This window comes from Maylandia zebra, unplaced genomic scaffold (genome assembly GCF_041146795.1).
Source record: "Maylandia zebra isolate NMK-2024a unplaced genomic scaffold, Mzebra_GT3a scaffold01, whole genome shotgun sequence".
Classification (NCBI taxonomy): Eukaryota; Metazoa; Chordata; class Actinopteri; order Cichliformes; family Cichlidae; genus Maylandia; species Maylandia zebra.
Genome location: NW_027490031.1, coordinates 1,847,090 through 1,872,109, shown reverse-complemented (window position 1 = coordinate 1,872,109; position 25,020 = coordinate 1,847,090). Strand labels below are relative to the sequence as shown.

At 40.8% G+C, this 25,020-nt stretch overlaps 1 protein-coding gene across 12 annotated transcripts in view; it reads left to right on the top strand.

Moving 5' to 3' along the window:
- LOC101477089 (protein NLRC3) overlaps positions 1–25,020 on the top strand; it is a 374,972-nt gene that overhangs the window by 30,000 nt on the left and 319,952 nt on the right. For 7 of the 12 annotated variants that reach the window (XM_076880842.1, XM_076880844.1, XM_076880847.1 and 4 more), the window contains 9 exons: positions 3,622–3,795; positions 4,068–4,241; positions 5,819–5,992; positions 6,213–6,386; positions 6,602–6,772; positions 7,029–7,202; positions 9,165–9,338; positions 10,474–10,520; positions 10,695–14,193. The exons of 2 other annotated variants lie outside the window; for them this stretch is intronic. In XM_076880842.1, the coding sequence (XP_076736957.1) occupies positions 3,622–3,795; positions 4,068–4,241; positions 5,819–5,992; positions 6,213–6,386; positions 6,602–6,772; positions 7,029–7,202; positions 9,165–9,338; positions 10,474–10,520; positions 10,695–11,263 (1,831 nt within the window). In that variant the 3' untranslated portion in view covers positions 11,264–14,193. Of the gene's footprint in view, positions 1–3,621; positions 3,796–4,067; positions 4,242–5,818; positions 5,993–6,212; positions 6,387–6,601; positions 6,773–7,028; positions 7,203–9,164; positions 9,339–10,473; positions 10,521–10,694; positions 14,194–25,020 lie in introns of those variants that run through there. 3 more of the 12 variants (XM_076880850.1, XM_076880848.1, XM_076880849.1) reach the window with 2 other exon arrangements.

Here is a 25,020-nt window from a genome sequence, read left to right as displayed (position 1 = left end):
AATGTGAATAGTTGGTTTTTGTATTATATCATTTATTTATTACATTTTATGTGGAGTGAATAAATAAAAGTATATTTACGGTGGCCCCTAGAGACAAAGCCCATACAAACTTCAAAACACGTACGAACTCTGGAGCACGTACAAACCCTGAAGCACGTACAAACTCCAAAACATGTAAAAACTCCAAAACACGTAAAAAGTCCATAGCACGTACAAACGCCGAAGCACGTACAAACTCCAAAACACGTACAAAAGACAAAAGAAGTGCTCCAGAATGCTAGGCCCAGTGTTGAGCTGTTGTTACTTAGTGGCTACACAAGCCAGCAAGTACCAACGACCGGATTTGGTGTGTGGTAGTAACAGGTAAATGAACATTTTTTAAAATTATTTTAATATATATGTATGCTTGTGTATAAGTACACAAACAATACACATATGCTTTCAACTGTGTAATTTAATTCTAGGTAGCTCTGTTTTGGAAGTTCAGTTAATGCTAGAAATGTTTTTTGGAGTTTGTACGTGCTTTGGAATTTGTACGTGCTTCTTGGAGTTTGTACGTGTTTTGTCTCTAGGAGCTACCGCATATATTTATATATAAACATATATAAATAAAACTACTTTTTTTAACATTAGTAATTCCTTTTGTGCATAATTTTATATTATTGTTAATAATAAATTAATTAAAGCAACAAAACAACCTGAAGAGCCGGTTCGGAGCCAAAAGAACCGGCTCTTTTTAGTGAGCCAAGCTGAAAGAGCCGGTTCTCTAAAAAGAGCCAGAAGTCCCATCACTAATATTCAGTGCTTGCTCTGAAGTTTAGGGGGGTTTTTTTTCGCTTTAAAAATAGTTTTACTTCCCATGCAGTGAACAGCGGACACTAATGTTTTTGTCACTTTATACGGAATCAAACTCAAAGTAAAGTCAGTACTTCCACGCTTTAAACACTGCACAGTCATATGCTCTCCTGCACTCGATATATTATCCATTGTTGATCTGCACACAGCTTTTGCCACGAACGTTGCACTCGCTTACGTCATTGTCATGAGACACTCTCGCAAAAAAATCACGGTTTTAGTAATGCAGTAACGCAGCGTGCTTTCGGGAAAGTAACAGTAATCCCCTTTATTGCAATAGTAATCCCTTACTTTACTCCTTACTTGAAAAAAGTAATCGGGTTACAGTAACACGTTACATGTAACACGTTACATGTAACATTGCTTGTAACACGTTACTTGTAATGTTACTTGTAATGCGTTACCCATCTCTGGTCAGTAGGGATGGGTATCATTTAGGTTTTATCCGATACCAGTACCAAACCAGTACTTTTGAAATGTGTCGGTGCTTAAACAGTGCTTGAACCGGTGCTTAAAGAATGAAGAACACAAACTTTGTCCAAAAAACTCTCATGTTTAGCTGTTTTTTTGTAAAAAGATAACAATGTTAGCCTTTTCTGCAGCTATAGGGGATTTCTGGTATCACTCTTGGCTGGAAGCAGTGCTTAATCAATGAAAAAAACACGAACTTTATCCAAAAACCTCTCATGTTTAGCTGTTTCCCACTTTTTCTTTTGTCATTTTAGCCTTTTAGCCAGGGTGAAAGGAGTATCTGCCATCAAACAAGAAGACAGTCGCATGTAATTACGACGGTGTTTGCTAGTTCACCTTACATGCATTAATTTAATAACGTAGTTAGCCCACTCAGCGTAAATTACACACGAACAACATTAAGCTACTCACGCAGAGAAGAACGGCTGCTGCTGCCATCATCATCATCCGTCATCATTTCTGCTACACTGGCAGGGCTAGGGGCCAGGACTCTGCTCTTCAGGTTTTTGGGGGATGTTGCTAACTCCGGGACCGATAACAGGCACCACCCGCAGTATATGTGCTCAATGTGAGGTCTCGCAGCAAGCTATCAAGTACGGTGCATTTCTCGGCTTTTAAAAAAACGCTATGCGTCGCCAGGTGTTTCATCAGATTCGAGGAGTTACCTCCTTTGCACAGTATCACCTTAAAGCACTTGTTGCTGGCTGCTGAGTTTGCATCTTTTGCTGTGAAGTACAGCCAGACTTTGACTGCTTTGCCTTGGGCGTGTTTAATCTGTATTTCTGCTCTAAAAGAATGTACGTACCTGGGCTCGCCTACTACGCTTGCAAAGGTAAAATGATTGGCTAGAATCCAAAGTGTATGACATCTCAGTAAAAAAAAAGCACCGAAGCACAGAACTGGTGCCATAATGGCACCGGATACCGGTACCCATCCCTACTGGTCAGGATGATCAGTTTTGTTGTAGTGTACATCAGCTGGTTGGTTTCAGTGATGGTCACTGTAGGGATTGTCCCTGATGCTGCATTCACATCTTCTAGTAGACTTTAAGAGGATATTTCACACATTGTCCTTTTTCATTAGTACATACTCGGCTCGACTCAATGCAACTTGACTTGACACAGTTTTAGTTGTTTTCCATTACAAATAAGTATTACTTCATGTGGTTGGGTTGATATAGCAACGCGGCTGAAAGTCCTGTACCATTATTGGTATCAGACACAAATAATACAACAAAGGAGGATGTTGAGGGCATGGTGTGCCTGCTGCTCGATGTTTGCCATTTTGTCAGACTCTAGGATCACGATGTTAGTTTTTTTGCAAACATTTCGTTGTTATCAGGTTTCAAAACTCCTACCCGACCCGGAGTGGGCACTCCACTCTTTTCCGGCTGAGAACCATGGCCTCAGATTTGGAGGTGCTGATCCTCATTCCCGCCGCTTTACACTCGGCTGTGAATCATTCCAGTGCGAGCTGGAGGCCATCACCCGATGAAGCCAACAGAACCACATCATCCACAAAAAGCAGAGATGAGATTCTGAGACCACCCAAGTTAAAGCCCTCCGCCACTTGGCTGTGCCTAGAAATCCTGTCCATAAAAGTAATGAACAGAATCAGTGACAAAGGGCAGTCCTGGCGGAGCCCATTACCCACCGAGAACGAGTTCGACTTATGTGTACCAAGCTCTTGCAATGGTTGTATAGGGATCGAATGGCCCGTAGCAATAGGCCAGACACCCTATACTCCCATAGCACTTCCCACAGGACACTCCGAGGGACACGGTCGAATGCTTTCTCCAAGTCCACAAAACACATGTAGACTGGATGGGAAAACTCCCATGTGCCCTCCAGTATCCTCGAGAGGATAAAGAGCTGGTCCAGTGTTCCACAACAGGACGAAAACCGCATTTTTCCTCCTGTATCTAAGGTTTGACTAGCGGATGGACTCTCCTCTCCAGCACCCTGGCATAGACTTTCCCAGGGAGGCTGAGGAGTGTGAGCCCCCTGTAGTTGGAACACACCCTCCAGTCCCCCTTCTTAAAAATAGGGACCACCACCCCGGTCTGCCAGTCCAGGGGTACTGCCCCTGATCTCCACATTGCAGAGGCGTGTCAGCCAGGACAGCCCTACAACATCCAGAGCCTTCAGGAACTCAGGGCGGACCTCATGCACACCTGGGAATATGTTCTAGTCTATATTTATATTTAACCTATGATTACTGTTGACTAGTAACAGAATAAGTTAGTGACCAGTAGTAATATCATTGTTTGTTTTGGGGTTTTGTTTTTTTTTTCAGATTGAGTGGCTGTAACCTTTCCGAGAGAAGCTGTGAAGCTCTGTCCTCAGTTCTCAGATCCCAGTCCTCTAATGTGAGAGAGCTGAACCTGAACAATAATAACCTGCAAGATTCAGGAGTGAAGTTTCTGTCTCTTGGAGTGGAGATTCCACATTGTAAACTGGAATCTCTCAGGTCAGATCAAGTCATATTTTGTTTTTTAACAAGCAACAACAATAAACAGTAATAATTGTTGCTAATTAAATGTGCTAAATAAATTGACTTCTTCCAAAAAATGCTACCTTTGAATTTTTAGTAATGGAGTAGAAGTCACTGTTTAATATTATATCTGTAAGAATTCCAGCCAGTCCTGCTATTAGAAATACTGGATAATCTCAGATCTTGTCTCATGAATACACTTTATCACCAGGTTTTTTTTGTCTTCTTGTTTGTTTGTTTTTCCTTAGACTTAGAGGTTGTAACCTTTCAGAAAGAAGTTGTGAAGCTTTGTCCCCAGTTCTCAAAACCGACTGCTATAGTCTCAAAGAACTGGACCTGAGTGACAACAATCTGCAGGACACAGGTGTGAAGCTTCTGTCGCTTGCAGCAAAGAGTCCACACTGTAAACTACGGACTCTAAGGTCAGATCAAGTGTTTGTTCTCTCTTAAAAAATAAAAGATATAACCAATAAGAACTGCCAATAGTTAAGTGAACTTCACACTCATGTTGTTTTGCCTTTGAATTCTTATATTTTAGTATAAATTACAGTAAACTACTACATTTGTCATGTTGTTAGGTCTAGGTATGAGTCACCAATGTACACTAAGAAGGTGATTTCCACAAAGAAATATTAGTTTTTTTAGGTTGGATAAACAATCTAAGAAAATCTAAGAGCAGTCAAAATCTACAACATTAAACTCTGGCTACTTTTGTGAAAATACTCTGTGGACTGATGAGACAAAAGTTGAACTTTTTGGACAGTGTGTATTCCATTACATCTGGTGTAAAAGTAACACAGCATTTCATAAAAGTAACATCACACCAGCAGTTAAATATGGTGGTGGTAGTGTGATGATCTGAGGCTGCTTTGCTGCCACAGGACCTGGAAGACTTGCTGTGGTAAATGGAACCATGAATTCTGCTGTGTACCAAAGCATCTTGAAGGAGAAGGTCTGAGTTCTGTAACAGGACAATAATTCAAAACGCAGCAATTCCGCCTTTAAATGGCTTAAGAAAAACAAAATGAAAACTTTGGAGTGACCTAGTCCAAGTCCTGACCTGAATCTGTTTGAGATGCTGTGGCATGACCTTAAAAAGGTAGTTCATGCTTGGAAGCCTACCAATATTGTTTAATTAAATGAGTGGGCCACAGTTCCTCCACAGTGCTGTTAAAGACTCATTGCCAGTTTTTGCAAATGTTTGATTGCATTTGTTGCTGCTAAGGGTGGTACAACCTGCATTTAGAAACTGCTTTTTGTGTTTACTTGTGTCATCTTTTTCTAATATTTAAATTTGTTTGATGATCTGAAACATTTAAGTGTGACAAATGTACAAAGAATCTCTAATCTTTGGATTTCTTTAGGTCCTGTTTTATTTTAGTGCTCTTTTGTCTCCTGTGTCTTGCATTTAGTCATTACCCTCCAGCTTTACATTAAAGGAAACGACAAGGACTGCAAAAGCATTCATGACACCACTTTATATCTTTATTTTTATGATGTAAACCATAGTACAAGACAGAGTGGCAGGTTCTGTACAATCTTGCAATGTGTGTGCTTTGCACAGGTTATCACTTCAGATGATGCAAAACGATTGGTATTACCTGGAACATGCTTTTTACACAGTTGAAGTTTGTTATTATGCTTCTTTGTTGGGTTTTAATTCCTCAGATAACGCCTGCCCACTGCTCCTCCTGCTTGTTTGTCAACCCTAATATGATATTGCTCTAGCACTATTCAAACCACATGATTCATTTGCTGCTGGGCTCTTCTAAATGACAGTTTTTGTTTTAGTCTGTCAAAACATTGATGGAATGAGTTCTATGAATGGTAAAGCTTTAAGGACTCCAGTCGGTCGTAAAATAGAATAAAATATTGCCAATTCAAGTAACTCTTCAATGAAGCATAAAAAACTTTTTTTGTCGTCTTAAAAATTTCGAGTGCAGCTGTTGTGGTATTAATGAGATGGAATTTAACTGAATTATTGTTTATAATTTTTTAGAGTGAGTCATGGTAATCTCACAGAGAGAAGTTGTGAAGCTCTGTCCTCGGTTCTCAACTGCCAGTCCTCTAGTCTGATGGTGTTGGACCTGAGTAACAACAACCTGCAGGATTCAGGCATAAAGCTTCTGTCTGCTGGACTGAAGAGTCCACACTGTAAACTAGAAGTTCTTGTGTGAGTTGAAGTGGTAATGTGTTTATCTGTTTACATAAATATTTATGTCCCATATTTAATATTTTAATGTTTTACACATTAAAATTTTTTTTTTGATGAGTTTAAGACAATAGTGAGCTCTATTTCTAAACTAGCATTAAATATTGCAAAATCTAGTAGCTCCCTTAGTAAGCATGATTCAGCTTTAACACCTGTGTTATTTGTCTTCCTAATTTTTCAGACTGAGTGACTGTGACCTCTCAGAAAGAAGTTGTGAAGATCTGTCCACACTTTTCAGTTCGAACTCATCTAGTCTGACTGAGCTGGACATGAGTAGCAATAACTTTCAGGATACAGGAGTGAAGCATCTCTGTAGTGCACTGCACAGTCCACACTGTACACTCAAAAGTCTCAGGTCAGACGAACTGATACTGCTTATTCGTTTATTTTTGTTTTTGTGTTTCTATCAATTGAAAAAAAAAATACATTACAAAATGTTGGTAAGTCGATTTCATTCACACTTTGTTTTATATTTGTATTTTAAGCATTTTAATTTAATTCTTGATTTGTTTAACATAAAATGGAGGATTCAGTCAGTAATTAAACAAGAATACTTATTTACAAATCTAGATTAAGGAGCTGTAATCTCTCAGAGAGAAGCTGTGAAGATTTGTCCTCAGTTTTTAGCTCCCGGTCCTCTAGTCTGAGAGAGGTAGACCTGAGTAACAACAACCTACAGGATTCAGGAGTGAAGCTTCTTTCTGTTGGCGTGAAGAGTTCAACTGAGATGAAAACTCTCAGGTAAGATAAAGTGATATACCTTTGATAAAATTACAAAAATACATTTTAACTATTTTAGGTAATTATATGAACTATATGAATGCTATTATTGTTTCTTTGTATTTTTTTCTAAGTCAAAGTAATCGGCACCATTTCTGACTTGTTTAACACAAGGGACTGCTTTTGTTATTTCCAAATCTAGTAACCTCTCACTAAGGTAGGAATACTCATTAACACCAGTATTTCTTTTTCCTGTCTTCTTCCTAATAAAATTTAGACTGAGTGGCTGTAAACTCTCTGAGAAAAGCTGTGAAGCTCTGTCCTCAGTTCTCACCTCCCAGCCCTCTAGTCTGAGAGAGCTGGACCTAAGTAACAATGACCTGGGGGATTCAGGAGTTAAGCTGCTGTCTTCCGGAGTGGAGAGTACACTCTGTAAACTGGAAATTCTCACGTAAGGATTTTGACTTTTCAATAGAGATCATTTATTGCATGAATAAATGATCATTTAGATGATAACTCATTTAGAATCGTATCTGTAAATATGTATTGGCACATTACCATTTCTCTAAATCTTCCAAATTCTACCCATTTAAAACATATTAATGCTAGTGGCTAGTATCATACGTTAATAATAACTGGTCCACAAAGTCTAGTGTGCACCAAATCTACTGCTGCACACTGAACTTGGTGGTGAAACTTTGCCGTAATGACTTGGAATTTGTCTGTGAGTTCAGTTATAGGGGGAAATGCTTATGCAGTTCTAGGATATCCAAAACTTTGCACTGAAGCTGTGACAACTGTCAAGAGAGGTGGGACTGAAAGAGATTAACTCTGTCACTTCACATTACAGCTGAACTATGGTGCAAGGTGTCAAAATCCAGCCTTTTGTTTTTAAAATGTTAGAGTGCTATAAAAGTTTATCTGTCTATTCCTTTGCTAATGGTAAATAATTTTAATTATTACATAATTATTATTATACAAATACAATTAAAGTATTAATATGATGAATGGGAAATACAGCTTGATTAGTGAACTTGTTCCAATATCTGACCTGTGACTGATTCAGTTTGTATGTGTGTGCCTCTATACTGGGATCCTTAAATAAGCAGAAATATAAGCATGATACACAGCCAAGAGCTTGTCTGGGATCTATAGTGCTTGGACAGAGTGACTAAACATACATTTATAGAACATTTCATCTAACCATGACGTACTTAATAAAAGAAACTATCCTGAAGTATATTGTGATTGGTGAGCTAAGAGTTTCTAGAGGAAGAAGTGAGAGAAAATATTCCTATGTTTTTGAATTAAACATGGATGTATGATGATGATAGCTGGATAACAGGTGATTACGCCAGAGTACCCAAAATCTTTGGACCCAAAAATTATTTGTTTTTTTCTGTTCATTTTTGCCATGCTAGATTATAAATTCAGGAAAAATTTGTCACAAGTGAGTCCACTCAGAAATTCTGAAAGTAGTCTCTGGAGACTTGTTTTTCCAGCGACTGCGAGGCCCCTCCACACAAGTCACATTACCTCTACCAAATGCGATTACTCTATCAGAGCACCAATCAGGATAGTGTTCCCCATATCTTCTTCACAGTTTATCCTACGATCAAATTGGCTTAGAAAAAATCTGAACTTCTTACTCAGTAGCACTAATCTGGTGCCAATCAGGCATCTGAATGTCAGCACCTGGAGTACCAGAAGCTCAAAACAAGAGTCAAAATTTTAAATTATGGGCAGCACTGTGGCACGGTGGTTAGCACTGTTGCCGCACAGCAAGAAGGTCCTGAGTTCAATTCCACCATCAGGCCGGGGTCTTTCTGTGTGGAGTTTGCATGTTCTCCCCGTGTTAAGGTTAATTGGTTAATCCAAATTGCCCATAGGCGTGAATGTGAGAGTGAATGTGAGTGCGAATGGTTGTCTGTCCCTGTGTGTTAGCCCTGCGACAGACTGGCGACCTGTCCTGGGTGTACACCGCCTCTCGCCCTATGGCAGCTGGGCTCCAGCGTCCCTCGCGACCCTGAAAAGGATAAGCAGAAGCGAATGGCTGGATGGATTATGGGCACAACCGACTCTGATGCTCAACCCACAGAAGTATTCTCCTTAGCACTATTTAGTGATTCAAAACTCCCTAGATCCACCAGGAGAAACCATTTCGACCCTGTCCTGAAAAGTAGAACAGTCAAAGTTTATCTCATTCACATCTGCCTCTGATCATCCAACACCCACCTTGTCTGCAGCTTCACCTCCTCAGCTCTCCTGGTCAGGCCTGAAACCTGTCCAATTAAACTCTGGATTCTCTTTATTTGCTCTGCTTAATTCTCCACACTCTGGAATCTCCGCTCAATTCAGTTACTATTCCCATGCTGCTCTAAAGCAGTTGTATTGCTATTTTGTGTGTCTGCAGACTGTCAGGATGTCTGATCACAGATCAGGGCTGTGATTCTCTGGCTTCAGCTCTGGAGTCCAACCCCTCCTATCTTAGAGAGCTGGACGTGAGCTACAATCATCCAGGAGACTCAGGAATGAAGCTGCTCTTGGCTGGACTGAAGGATCCAGGCTGGAAACTGGACACTCTCAGGTATGGAGAGAATGTCTGATAGAGGAAGAAGAGCTGAGCCCTCTACTACAAAGCAAGGGCAACATAGAGGAATTTTCTTTTACTGACCTGGTTTCACTCACATTAACATCAGAAATGGGGACAAGCAGTCTCACAAAGCTAGTTATCAAACTGATAAGTAAACCTATGGTTTATATGAAAGGAGTGGCACTACCAGCATCTGACAAAACATGAATAAGTGTACTAGTAGCAGAGCAAAGATTTTACGATACTGACGGACTAGATGCGCCTGCTCCTTGTCATTTCAAAATTTTTCTCTCTGACTTTGTATCCTCTACGAGAGTTTGTGTTGTATTATGTTCACAGCTTATGTTTTTCATTTTCTATTATAGAAGTCTTTTTTTTAAAATTACTAGTTAAAGAAACAAACAAACAACCATGACAACAACAACAACAAACAAAAAGACAGTCTGGGCCATATGCTACCAGAACTACCAGAACTACACATTTATTTCTTACAATTTAATTCCAAAGAATCATGCTGACAGATCTTTCTTTGTCACAGCAGCTTTATCTTTAACATGCAGAAAAAGAGTTAAATGTTTGACTTCTCTACACTGACAGAAAGGGGAGTTTCAGTGGTTTAGCCTGCTTAAGATCAAAGTGGGCTGTATGTGGCCCACAGTGTAAAATGAGTTTGATAACCCTGGTCTAGATTAACGGATGAATAGAATACATTTTCTGGGATTTCCTTTCCTGCATGAGTGATGATGCATTAAGACATATTTATATGGAACTGAGACTGGTATGAAATAAGATTTTACCTCTTTATATATACACCTATACTGTACCTATGTTATTGATTTAACTTCATAATGTTTTTCAGTGCTTTTTAAATTCAACATCTATCTTACCATCTCACTCAGCAAAAAAAAAAGGAACCATTTAAATATGACAGAAATACTGATTTTATTTATATAAAATTGTATTTAAAATATACAAATATGTTCCCATATTGCCCAGCTCGAAGTGTATTTGTGAAAATGTTGGACTGTTCCTTTATCAGTGTCTAACAGTATGTGTACGAGAGCCATGTAATGTCCATGTGTGCATGCTGAAAGAGACTGTGCTGGTCTGACCCCCCTCCTCCTTTCAGGGTGGAGCCTGCTGGAGAACAATGGTTGACACCAGGTCTGAGGAAGTGTAAGTGTGTTTTTAATGTGATTCATGAAAACAAAGCAGCACACATTCAACCATCTTCAAACTGTCACATCACTCATTCACATCTCTGATGTCAGGAGTCATCATCAAAGTGTCAATCAATGAACAGATGATGGATCAATAACTGCAGCTGGATTGTGTTTGTTCTCTCATCAGATTCCTGTCAACTCACAGTCGACACAAACACAGTGAACAGAGAACTCAAACTGTCTGACGACAACAGGAAGGTGACACGTGCGGAGGAGTATCAGTCATATCCTGATCATCCAGACAGATTTGATTGGTATCAGCTGCTGTGCAGAGATGGTCTGACTGATCGCTGTTACTGGGAGGTCGAGTGGAGAGGAAATGTTGATATATCAGTGAGTTACAGAAGAATCAGAAGGAAAGGAGAGCTACTAGATATTAATTACTGTTTGTTTGGGTGTAATGATCAGTCCTGGAGTCTGGAATGCTCTGCTGGTGGTCCTCATTGTGTCTGGCACAATAACAAGCAAATTCTTATTCCCATCTCCTCCTCCTCCTCCTCCTCTGTCTCTAACAGAGTAGCAGTGTATGTGGACTGTCCTGCTGGCACTCTGTCCTTCTACAGAGTCTCCTCTGACACTCTGATCCACCTCCACACCTTCAACACCACATTCACTGAACCTCTTTATCCTGGGTTTCGATTAGGGTACAGCTACACTGGTTACCTCTTTTCTGGTTCCTCAGTGTCCCTGTGCTGAGTTGAGTGTAAAGAGTGTCCTCCTGTTAGAGAAACACTCTGACTGTTGAACAGATAGTTCAGTCTGTTCATGTCTGTCTCTTACGCTCAGAAACACGTTTTCAGATTCATGAATTCAATCAGTTGATGTTTTAAACTGTTCTGAATGATTCCTTGTAAACTTCTTGCTCTTCAGTCTTTTAAAGATGGAAGCTCCCATTATTCCAGGATCCACATGTTGTTTTTCTGTCTTTTTCCACTCAAAGCTGAATATCAGTATGTTGTGTTTCACTAAAGCTCAGTTCACAACCCTGCATTTTCAACAAGTCTAAGCTCACTATCATGTAATGATTTTTCTTGATTATACTAGGTATGGGTTAATTTGCTTTAAGACATGCTGCTTTACTCAATTTATACACATGTCAACGTTTTAACTGAAAGTAGGTCTGAGAGGGTTGATTTTCTGCATGTCAAAGTTGCCCATCAGTGTTGGTCAAGTTACTTGAAAAATGTAATTAGTTACTAATTACTTGTCCAAGAAAGAGAAACAGTCTGACTGTTGACTGTTGAACTGACTGTTGACTGTTAATCACCAAAGAAATTTTCTTAACATTTAAATCTATTTTCTGCATATTCCAGCATATAAAATAAAATACTGTTTTGTTTTTACACTCACTGTTTCAAATAGATGTAAGTAAAACACAGCAAAAAATAAATAAAATCAAAGATTCGGCGGCACTAAGTCCTGTTGCTCTTAAATCTATTTTCACATGGTGGAGGTTTGCCCGGTGCTGCAGCGGTCATTTCAGTGGGGGGATCCAGGGGTTTCTCTGAATATTCCTGTAGCAGCGTGCTTGCTCAGATTTGAAGTTTAATTTTTTGCTGTAGAAAGAACAGTGTACAGCAGATGCTAATGTGGAAGCCACCTGTAGGTAGGTAATTGTGTTATGAGACTTTGAGATATGTGTAGGCATGTGAAAGTCGAAGGTGTGGTTGAGAAATAAAAATAAAAGACCAACAACATCTGGAGGACGTCTGTCAGGTGTGCACCTGTAAAGAGTCGATTCACTCTAATCAGCCGAAGGTGGACTCTTGGTTGTTTGTTAGTCCCGAACGCTGCTGCAAGGCTCTTAACTAAGACACGAAAAAGAGAGCACATTACACCAGTGTTACATTCATTACACTGGCTTCCAGTACATTTTAGAATTCATTTTAAAATCTTGGTACTGACTTTTAAAGCTTTGAATTGTGATGCCACTGCCTACATTTCTGATCTTTTAGAACCCCACGCTCCCTCTTGCAGCCTGAGATCATCTAATCAAAGGCTGTTGGTAATCCCATGAACTCGTTTTAAGACCAGAGGACATAGATCTTTTAGAGCGGTGGCCCCCAGGTTGTGGAATGCTCTCCCTCCATCATTACGTTGCCTGGATTGTAGTTATTCTTTTAAAAAGCAGCTTAAGACTCATTTATTTAGATTGGCTTTTAATTAGATTTGTGCTGTATGCTTGATTATTAATGTATTTTATGCATTTCTGTTTTTATATTACTGTGAAGCACTTTGTGGTTTTTATCCTGGGAAAAGTGCTATAAGTGCCAACAGACTTAATAAACTAATCCGTAAGGCCAGCAATGTTGTGGGGATGGAGCTGGACTCACTCAAGGTGGTGTCGGAGAGGCGGATGCTGTCCAAGATAAAGACAATGTTGGATAACACCTCCCACCCACTCCATGACATGCTGGTCAGTCACAGGAGCTCGTTCAGTGAGAGACTGAGATTACCGAAAAGCACCACTGAACGACACAGGACATCATTCCTGCCTGTGGCCATCTCCCTGTACAACGCATCCACTTAACACACTGTTTACTGCTACAACTACACATGTTTCTTTTCCAGCTATTTATTTATGAGTGACTTATGTATGTATGTATGTATATATATGTATATATTGTACTATTCTTAGTTAGTGTATTGTCTGTCTTGTCTTAATGTTGGTTTATAATGGAGCACTGTAACAAAAAATTATTTCCCCCAGGGATCAATAAAGTATTCTGATTCTGATATAAATAAATTGATTTGATTTGATCTTTAGAAAGCGACTGCTGTTTGAATGGTCATGTCGCATTAAATCTGTCTTCTACGTCACTGACACAAGACAGACGTCAATTATCAGCGCCGGAGAAGCGCCCGATAAGACATCGTGAACGCTTCCTGGCCATCGAGTGAAACTGTTGGGAAGACGACGTTGGAGAAACGTGAACATTTTATTTGTACTGTATAATCTGCAGATTCTGACAGAAATCTGCAACTATCCTTTGAAGCAGCGCTCCTCTCTAAATCAGCAATAAGGATAATTATTAGGCCATATGTAAATAACAAAATAACTTTATAACTTAAAGCAAAAATTGGGAAACGTAAAGTCTGAAACAAGTCTTTATATTAATGGCCATCAGTCAAACAATACTGTTTGGTCTGGGTCTAAACAGAGCGCGTTGTGTGTCACGTCTTCTTTTGCGCATGCGGGCCGCTTTGAGGGTTCACACTAGAGCGTGTTTGCTGTCACATTTTATTTGTAGTGTGAACAAGCAGACAAAAAAATCAGATTTGACTGAAAAATCTGTATTGAGCATTAAGACCTGCAGTGTAAATGTAGCCTTAGTGGCTTGATTCTACTCGTGACACGCAAAATTTCTGATTAAATGACTGATATAAATACAAAAAATAACAGGGAAAACTTGGAATCAGGGTTTGAAATGCCTTTGTGTAACCTGCTCTAACTCTTATATTTGTACATAATACATTATCATGGGGTCACAAGACAGCAAATTACTGGGAGGGTGAAAGTGGGTCATTAAATATTAAAACAGAACATAACTTGCCAAGAAAAGTAAGGAAAGCAATGTAATTATCACAGAAACAAATCCTCATTAAAAATAATTACACCAAATAAATGCCTGTTTGCACCCTTACCTTCATACAAAGTCCCAGTGGATATGAATCAGAAATGGCATACAGATATGGGATGGCTTTAGGCTGAGATAGAAGGCAGCATTTTAAAGTGATACCGAAAATTATTCTAACCATCATTTTTGCAGAAATAAATACTGGAGAGACACAAAAGTTAAATTGCAGAGAGGGGAAAACAGTTATATTTTGACAAGAAACTGAATGCATCAAAGCCATAATAGCTAAAAGAGACCTGATGGAAAAAATTAAATGAGGTAAAGCATTTTAAAGAAATTCATACATTTTCAAGAAATATACAGCTCTAGAGAGACAGGGGGTGTTGTAATCTGGTTTTGATTAGTTAGTTAAATTAGTTTTGATTACTTCCTTAATTCGGGTAGTCTTTGGTTTGTTTATATTTACTCATTTAAGATATCTGTACCCTTTTTATTGGTGTATTCTAAGTTAAGGGCCAGAAGGAAAGAGAAAATAAGGGTAAAAACACAAAAGAAAGAACTCTAAAGAGTTCTCTTTCACACAATCGCAATCACTCAGACAGATGCACATAGAAGTGGCCACATGCCTATGTACTCATGCAGACTGCTGTTTATGTACATGTATTATTGTCTTGTTTCTATTTCTAATGATAGTTCATTTTTGACAAGGGATGCCAGGAGTGAACAAATGTTAAGTAAAGCACGAAAAAAAATGTATGCAAATGAATACAATTTTATATGTTGAAATCCTCTTTGTGGATAAAGTCATGGAATCATTTTGTCAGAGATCAAACTTGTAAACAGGTCAAAATTTGACCAGAACACAACATGAGGGTGAAAAAGAATCAAAATGTTTGACACAATACAAACACATTTGACAGAGTGAATACTTCATGCGTAAAGAAGTGGATATCCAAGAGTAGTCACGGTATAAAATATTAAAAACATTGAGCATCATGAAGTGTTTTTTTTTCTCTTAATTATTCAAGGTCATGCTCCAAGAAACAGTTTTAACAAACTGAGTTTCTAAATGAAATAATGTTATCTCAATTGGAGTTTTTGAAAAAGCTCTTATTTTGGAGGGAGCTGACATTTAATAATCACATATGAGTGTGGACACAGTATCTGAGCAGTGATAGGAATACATTTACAGAGCTATAAATTCCTCAAATGATTCAGCAGCAGCAGAAATGTTCCGCTTGAACAAGCCTGCTTGTTATACACATGTTTTGGAGAAATTCCCGTAAAAACCAGGGAAGAAAAACATTGAGTCTGTTAAAGACAGTGAGCTGTGTTTTCGTAGTAAAGGGTCCAGTGCGTTCTCAGTGCTGCTGTTTATTTCTAAGGTGACGGCTGTTACGTCCCCTGGCTAGCCTAGGGGATAGGAGGGACTAACATAAAGTTAAAATAGTGAATGAGGAGTCAAGATGTCAGTTTTTAAAGGTGTATTTTTTGCTAGTTTTAAAGCTCAGAATTAAGCATTCTGGCACTCTGGTAGCTGGCATCAGAGTTTGGGCCCATCTTCATCTAAACCCAGCCTCAGTCCTGAAGAAGAGCTTAACAGGAGAGATTCTGGAGACGAAATTTGTTCTGATGAAGATGCAGCAGACTTATCTGCAGGACCACAGAGAGAATTAGTTCTAGAATTAAAAGATTTGAGCATATTGAGATGGCACAAGCGTAATCTATGCTTCCTGTCTGGTGTTTTAATCACATAGTCAGTGTCATTTTCCCTATTATCCACTAGGTATGGTCCACAGAAACGGGCAAACAATGCTAGCAGTTGGCAGAAGAATCAAATCTTTGTCACCTGGATTGAAAGATCGAGGAACAGCTTTCTTATTTCTTAACTCTTCATTTTCTCCTGAGCAGAGGAGAGGGCTTCTGCTGCTGCTAACCAGGCCTTATGGAGGCGCTCGCTTAAATGTGAAACATAATCCAGAACATTAGTTTCACTACATTGTCTGTTAACAGGAACTGGTCTTTAAGCAACTTCAAAGGTCCCCAAACACAATGACCAAACACTAGTTCATTTGAGCTGAACCCAAATGATTCTTGCTTAGCTTCACGAATAGCAAACACCACCAGTGGTACTCCGTCACCCCACTCTTTTCCAGTATCTAAGTAGTATTTCTGCAACATTGCCTTGAATGTCTGGTGCCAGTGCTCTAATGTTCCTTGAGATTCAGGATTGTATGCACTTGACACAACATGCTTAATCCCAAGAGTCTGCATGACCTGTTTGAAAAGTTTAGACAGAAAGTTGGTACCTTGGTCTGTCTGAACTACTTTTGGCAAACCAAAAGTGGTGAAAAACTTTTTAACACTTTAATCACCAGAAGTGCAGATATTCTTCTGAGTGGAACAGCTTCTAGAAAACAAATCGAAGTGCACATTGCAGTCAGCAAAATCCGATTACCATTCTTTGTCTTGAGCAATGGACCAACACAGTCCACAACGACATGCTCAAAAGGCTCACCAAGTGCTGCTATAGGATGGAGAGTGGCTTTAGGAACAATCTGGTTTGGCTTCCATGCAATCTGACATGCTTTACAAGTATGACAAAACTTCACCACATCAGCCTTTAATGGCCAAAAGAAATGGTTGAGTATCTTATGGTACATTTTTGTAACTCCCAAATGACCGGACAGGGGGTGCTCATGTGCAAGGGACACTACAAGTCCAACAGAGAGATGGAGATCCTTCCACTTCTCAGTAGCATCCTTTGAGTTGCCTTTAAGTTCAGTCAGGGTTTGCAAGTCATCTGCAGCCAAAGTCTCAGCCAACAAGAAATCTGCCAGATCAATCTCTGCAGCTCTACGCTGTGTTTGAGCCCTGGTGAGAACACAAGTAGGAAAAATAGATGGAAAACATGTTGCTAGGTCATTGCTTTTCCAAGTTTGATTTTGGATCATCCGTTACTTCAGGAACAGGTCGCACCTTTCCACCGGCAATATCATTTGCCATAATAAACTGCACCCCGTTTATTGGAAGGGAGGGACGTACTGCCACAGAGAAGATGCCACTAATCAAATTTGACTTGATGTGTACATAATGCAAAGGAGCTTCAACATAACCCATTTCAACTCCCTGGATCAAAATACTACCATGAAAGGAGGAACAGTCACCCACTGATAATACATTAGATAAGATCACACATTGGGACCCTCCCGTATCTCTCAGTATTTTAATGGGTTTTTCATCCTCAGGCTTTCCAGTCAATGACACAGTGCCATCGAAGTGGAAGGGTTTAAAGCAGGGATGAAACTCCTCACTTTGATCCCCTTTATCAGCATGAGTAGTTTTAATTAAAGACAAAACACAAGAAATGATTTCACAAGGGAAAAAATAGTATCCTACTGGGGGATATAACACGGCTGCACATTAGAGCTGTGAAACTTTAAACTGGATCCATTGAATGGGTAAAGCTTACCGTCCCGCAGCCTGAAAAGGACACGTGGAAATCGCTGCAGTTCGTGGCAGATCAAAGTGAAATGAATGTGATTGGTTGAACAGATATTCTTGGTGTGTGTTCTGTGTTTCCAGCAGTGTGAAAGAAACTCAGCAGCAGATTAGAACAAGGTAGAACAACATTTCTACATTTCTATTGAAAGTAGAAACTAGAGAGTACTGTGGCGCCCTCTCTCTGCTGATATGTGTCAGACAGCCTGCAGTCTGTTTCTGTCTCATCTATATGACAGTAATCCTGCCTATAAGATCACATTAATTTCACCACACTTTAGATCTGGCTGTTTTAAGTGAATGGAGAGCCTTTATTAGTCTTCACAGTCCACAGCTGAAATAATAATGACATGTAGGCTGTTTTCTTTTATACATGCACTTGCTTGGAATAAATAGAAGCCACATTATTATGGCTCCAACTCCGCCCCTTTTAAATCACATGTCATGTCATGATCACGTGTGCTCTTCTCAGGCATGTATTGCTGAATTTATTTACTGATTTTGGAAGGCACATGCGAATATCAGTACTCACGGCTCCTGAGAGTTCAAAGGGACAGGTGGGAGGAAAAGGGTCAAGGCCGCCAGTAGAGTGCGGCAAACACAGTCCTCCGGGTCACAGAAAATTCACAGCTCACACTCGCAGAAAGGACCACACAAGCTTTGCCTCTACCACACCAGCAAGACGTCCATCTGCTCCTCCTGAATTAAATAAACCAGCTGAATACTAACTAATTTGTCCTTTCATGCCATCTCAGCAATAGCTAGCATTAGCTGAATACATCCATACAGAGCAGAGCAGAGTGTGAGCTAAGCAGAAACAACGCTAGGCTAAATATGGGATCAACAAGAAAAGCTTTTTAGAATATCAACAAATTAAATCCATAGTAAAAAAGAAATTTAATCCGGGTCAAGTTGAACTACAAACACCACCAAGTGTGGTTCAATTTCTAACTCTTAAAACCCCCAAATTACTATCCAAAATATACAGAATGCTTTCTAAAACAGATGAATCAATATCACTTCCTGTTGCAAAATGGGAAGCGGATTTATCAGTTAACTTAGACCTAAACTTCTGGTCTCAGATAAAACCTTTCATCTAATTAGAAATCCCAGTCTTCAATTAATTCAATACAAAATATTACATAGAGTGCACTATACAGGTCATCGGATGTTCAAGATGGGCTTTACGTCTACCAACAACTGCTCACACTGCCAAACCAATTCACCGGACAATTACATCCACGCTCTTTGGTTCTGTCCACCAGTTCAGAAGTTTTGGCGCGAGATATGTGAAGACTTATCGAAGTGTCTGAAATGTAACATTCCAACTTCCTCAGTCTGCTGCTGTTTCTTTTGTGGCAGAAAATCCATTCTGTGTTTCCTTCAAAGCATCATTTCCACTTCAAAGATGTGAAAATGTGTCAGATGAAGTTCCCTCTTTACAAAGTGATGATGAAACTGTGGCCACAGCAAGAATTTATCAGAGTAGTGACTGAACTGTGATTCAAACTGGGCAATGCTTTAATTTGAGAAGCATTCAAATCCATATGTGCATCATCCAGGAGCACAGCAGCAGCAGCACAGGAAGCAAAGCTGCCTTTGAATCATAGACATAAATGTTTTGTTTTCATTTAGCAGCAGGTTAAAGTGACATGTCACTAACACTGGGGGAAACTCTTTGACTCCAGCCTGAAAGACTCTGCTGCCATTCAGAAGGCAAATGAGGAGCTAGGAGCGTGGTTCACTAAGGTGCACAAGTCCGGCCTGCCTGGAAGATTTAAAGCCTGGATCTACCAGCATTCCATCATGCCCCGAAACCTGTGGCCTCTGCTTGTCTATACAGTTCCAATAACTACCTTGGAATCCCTTGAAAGGAAGATTAGTGGCTTTCTTCGTAAGTAGCTGGGACTTCCCCGCAGCCTCACCAGCGCTGCCTTGTATGGTGCAAGCAACAGCTTGCAATTACCCTTCAGTTTTTTCATCAGACACCACCTCCATTGTCAAGTTTGCTGACGACACTGCTGTTGTGGGCCTGATCTCCAACAACATCGAGACGGCCTACCTGGAGGAGATTAGGAACCTGGAGACCTGGTGCCAGGAGAATAACCTCCTCCTAAACATCAGCAAGACTAAGGAGCTGATCATGGACTTCACTACAAAGCAGGCGAGGAATTACAAACCCCTCATCATCAGTGGCACGCCAATGGAGAGAGTGGACAGTTTCCGATACCTGGGTGTCCACATCACTCAGGACCTGTCATGGTCCTGCCACATCAACACCCTGGTTAAGAAAGCCCGTCAGCGTCTCTTCTTCCTCAGAAGACTTAGAGACTTCCATCTGCCACTGAAGGTGCTCAAGAACTTCTACTCCTGCACCATCGAGAGCGTCCTGACGGCAAACATCTGATGAGAGATGAGATAGCCTTTATTTGTCAGTTGCAGGTCTTTTGCCCACAACCGAGATGACAGACCTTGCCGACCGTACATACAATACAAACATCACATTGGGGAGACAGGTCAGGCCAGGTAGCGAGGAAAAAAACATTGAAATGTGTAACACAAAAGGATAATACAGGAATGCACAGGTATCAACACACCATAACACAATAAACACAGACAAGCAACATGGGAAAGAGTTCCAGTGTGTACATCTGATCTGGGACCGCTGCAATCTTCGACTGCGCCTCCAGCTGACCCGATGTCCACATCATGGGGGAGGTAAGCGTTGGAGGTGGCGTTGGATCCGGGGTAGGGAGGGTGATGCGTCAGTGAGTGCTTATCAGTATCAGTATATGTATGTGTGTGCGTGTCCATAGTTCAGCTGAGACAGTGTCCTTCGCCCTGCCAGGCTAAGTAAACAGTCTTCCAGCCAACCCAGGTGGCCTTGTAGGGAATGGGAAGGAACAGACTCAACACAGTCGTTATCAGGGAGTTCTTGTTCAGCTCCAGCCTTGAGCTGGCGCCGAAGGGGTAGCAGGGTTATGATGGTAATTGAGAATTTCAAGCTGTTTTTAACACTCCGACACTGGTCTCTCAGTCTCCCGTTAATAGCTGCGAGCTTCTCCGTGATGTTATTAGCCGTCGATTCTGTGGTCTTGTCACTCTTTTTGCTCACATAGCAGATTCTGAGACCTCACGACCGCAGCCAACTGATCCGAGGTGTAATCCAGCTCCACCCAGAGATGTTATTCTGAGTTGATTCTTTCCTGATGTAATCCAACATACATACGCTCAAAGGTGTTATTCTGAGCATTCACTGCAGTCGTAAGCGCCTCCAAGCTCTTAACCATGCTGCCTTCAGTGAGCCCTTTCTGAGAAGTCGCACCTGTCGTTCCAATCCCAGCGGGCAGCCTTGTGGGGGTTTGAACAGCCGGTTCCGCTCTCTTAATTCTCCGATAAGTCAGGGCCAAGCCAGCTCCGATCAGCAAGAACCCTGTTATCATGGTTCCGAATAGGTAGATATCTTCAGCGTCCTCAATCGACAGTCCCGCCAGGCACACGATCCTCTGCCACCCGTCCGTCGTGTATCCGGCAGGGAAAGTCACTCCAGGGCACTCGGGTTCTCCCGAGCCCAGACTTCTCGTTAAAGGGTGTCAATAGCATTCAGAGACCAGTTGATCAAATCCATAATACTCTTTTAGGTTTTAGACACAGACTGTGAGAGAGTGTTCCAGGGAAAGTAATACAAAAAAGACACGAGACTAGACAAGGACATAAGAACTAGCAGGAAAGATAAGGGAGAGGAGAAAAGTGCGTCCGCCTCCTCTGAGAGCCAAAAGAAGCACCTGGTTTGGGAACAGCACCAAGCAGGACATACGAGATCTGCAAAGAGTGGTGCGCTCAGCCGAACGCATCATTCAATCAGAGCTCCTTGACCTGCTGTCCATCTACACCAAGCGGTGCAAGTCCAAAGCTAGGAAGATTATGATGGACCTCTCCCATCCCAACAATGGACTCTTCTCACTGTTGAGGTCTGGGAAGCGCTTCCGCTCCCTTAAGGCCAAATCAGAGAGAATGAGGAGGAGCTTCTTCCCACAGGATATTCGGGCCCTGAACCAGGTGTAGGACTGGACTCTCCCAAACACGTCACTATAAGACTGGACTCTCACACACATCACCACACGCACCACCACACATTTTCTATAATCCTATAATTCCTATAATTTATCATCTTTATAATCTCTTCTGCTATTTTCACATTCTTTACTGTAAATTCCTGAGTTAATTTGTAAATTCTGCAGTAAACTGTAAATTGTAAATATTGTAAAACTTTTCTTCTGTCATTTAATGGTCGGGCATTGTACAGCTACAAGCATTTCACCCCCATGTCATACTGTGTATGGTTATGTGTGTGTGACAAATAAAATTTGAATTTGAATTTGAATTTGGTCTCACAGATGAGTTCAAGGTGGCTCGCACACGAGAAGCCCGACAGAATCAGAATCAAAATCAGAATACTTTATTAATCCCGAAGGAAATTAGGGTTACAGCAGGCAGCACGCTAATGGCGCATGCACACTTACAAAGGAACCTTCTGACCAAACTTACACAAACAACACATTAGGAAGACATATCAGAGAGGTAGGCTGATAGGAAAAAAAAACAACAAAAATACATGACATGAGGTGAGAGGAGGAGAAAAAAAAACTCCACTCACACTGAGCTCCTAATGGGAGAACAATTTAATAACAGAAAAAAAAAACAGTACAGAGATTCTAAAGACTGCAAGGTGGCATCAGCAGGTATTGAGGTAAGGACAGGAAGAAAGTGGAAGGCCGAGAAGGCAGTTGAGGTGGCGGAGTCACGCCTAAGGCAGAAAACATTGGTGGGGGTCTTAGCAACAGGGGGAGCAGGTTTCCTCCCCAACTTCTTTGCAATAAAACACTGCAGCATTCATTTGATGCTGCTGATGTCTGCTGCTTTGTATTGATGAGGATTTTACATTGAAATCAAAATAAAGCCCCCGTACCTACTACCAGTGAATCCAGATAAAATGATGGCAAAGAGGTCACCGAGAGCTGAGGAAGTCGAGGACATTAAAAAGTCTCTTGACTTCTTAATGGAGGAAATTTCCACTATCGGTTGCAGCAGAAAAGTATCCTTGAAATTGTGGAGGAGGTAAAGCCCCTCCGTATCCAAACTGCAGAAAAAGATAAAAAGATTGCATACCTGGAAAGTAGGGTTGCTAACCTGGAACAATACTCCAGGATAAATGACGTTATCATCAATGGGCTCCATATTGAACTCTGGTCATACGCTCAGGCGGTGACCGCTGACAGCAATGAGGAACCTGGGGAGCATGACGTTAAAGTTCTGACTATTAAAGACATGGTGGATCTTGAAAAATATCAGTGAGCAACATGATCTGGACTACAAACAAGGTAACAAACAACCACACACTCACTTATGACACACACAGGAAGGAAGAACTGAAACATCTGGAAGAAATAGCTGCATCAGTCATTCAGCTCATTGGGCCGGTTCCTTTTGGGGACCGGGACGATGCAGGATGTCTTCCATAGGGCGGGCACTGTCCCCAGTCGCAGACTGAGTGTGTGCAGTGATGTGTGTGAAACCTTTGAGGACTCACATGTGTGTGCTTCAGCCCACACACACGTATGACCTCACACAGAACTATTGTACACATGTGTACATCCAACCTGAATACATCCTGATCATTTATACACAGTTTATTAAGTTCAGTTTCACCTGAACATCAGCGATGAAGCTGCTCTGACTCCATCACAGCTGTTGGAATGAGTGAAACAAAAAAGAAGGTTCAGAGGTTCACAGTTCAAGTCCACTGAGGACGACTGATTGACGACCCCTCAGGTGACCTTTGTGTGCTAGTTTCACTCAAATCTGACTAATACTGTGGGCGGGGTCACTGCTGTGGGCGGGCTGAACCTTCCTGTAGTTATTAGTGATGTGTCGGTTGCGAACGAAACGGCTCTTAGAGCCGGATCTTTGACGTGAATGATGCGAGCCGGCTCCTTATCGCGAGCTGTGGGTTTTTTTTCTTTCTCTCACCGTCTCGCACTTTTTTTCCGCTTCACTCAGCATACGAGCCTTGTGCTTTGCGCTGGGAAGAGGGGGGAGGGGCGGTAGTTACAGGCAGTAGCACAGGAACAGAGCGGGAGGGAGAGAGAGAGCCAGGGACAACAACGTCACATTAGAAAGGTATAGTAATCATCCACAACTATTTTCAGTTGCGGATGATAAAGGATTGACAAAGTTTATTAATGCAGGCCTATATGACAGAGATTATGCATGCTGTTTTTGTTTTCGTATTTTAATTTATATTTAATTGTGTTGTTTTGTGTTTGTTTAAAAGGAAAAAGCTGAAAATTTAAATAGTTAAAAGTTGAAACGTGAATAGTTGGTTTTTGTATTATATGATTTATTTATTACATTTTATGTGGAGGGAATAAATAAAAGTATATTTACGGTGGCCCCACAGACAAAGCAAGTTCAAACTCCGAAGCACATATAAAAGACAACAGAAGTGCTCCAGAATGCTAGGGGGCAGTGTTGAGCTTTTGTTACCTAGTGGCTACACAAGCCAGGAAGTACCAACAACCGGATTTGGTGTGTGGTAGTAACAGGTAAATGAACATTTGTTTTTTAAATTATTTGAATATATATGAGTGCTTGTGTATAAATCCACAAACAATACACATACGCTTTCAATTGTGTAATTTAAGTGATCTAGGTAGCTCTGTTTTGGAAGTTCAGTTAATGCTAGAAATGTGTTTTGGAGTTTGTACGTGCTTTTTGGAGTTTGTACGTGCCACCGCATATATTTATATATAAACATATATAAATAAAACCACTTTTTTTTTACATTAGTAATTCCTTTTGGGCATAATTTTATATTATTGTTAATAATAAATTAATTAAAGCAACAAAACAACCTGAAGAGCCGGTTGGGAGCTGAGAGAGCCGGCTCTTTTTTGTGAGCCAAGCCGAAAGAGCCAGTTCTCTAAAAAGAGCCGGGTCTCTAAAAAGAGCCGGAAATCCCATCACTAGTAGAGACGAGCTGCGTTTACATGTGCATGGAACTCTAGCGTCATTAACCAGGCTAGCTGTTAGCTTATAGCTCACGCTAGCTAACCAGCGAGCAGTTAAAAGGACAGCCAAAGCTGCACAAAACACCCACAAACTTATCTCACTACAACGTAGCACCGAAAATATGACTCGCAGCTCGAGCGCGACACAGGTGCTGTAACATAAGACTGACATCCAGCTAACCACAGCTAAAAAGATATTTGGAAAAAACGTACTGTTTCCTCAGGTTTTCACGCTGAAAAGTTGGTTTGTTTTGGCTCACACTGAAGATACCGACACTGAAGACATAGCTGTTTTTTTGTACTG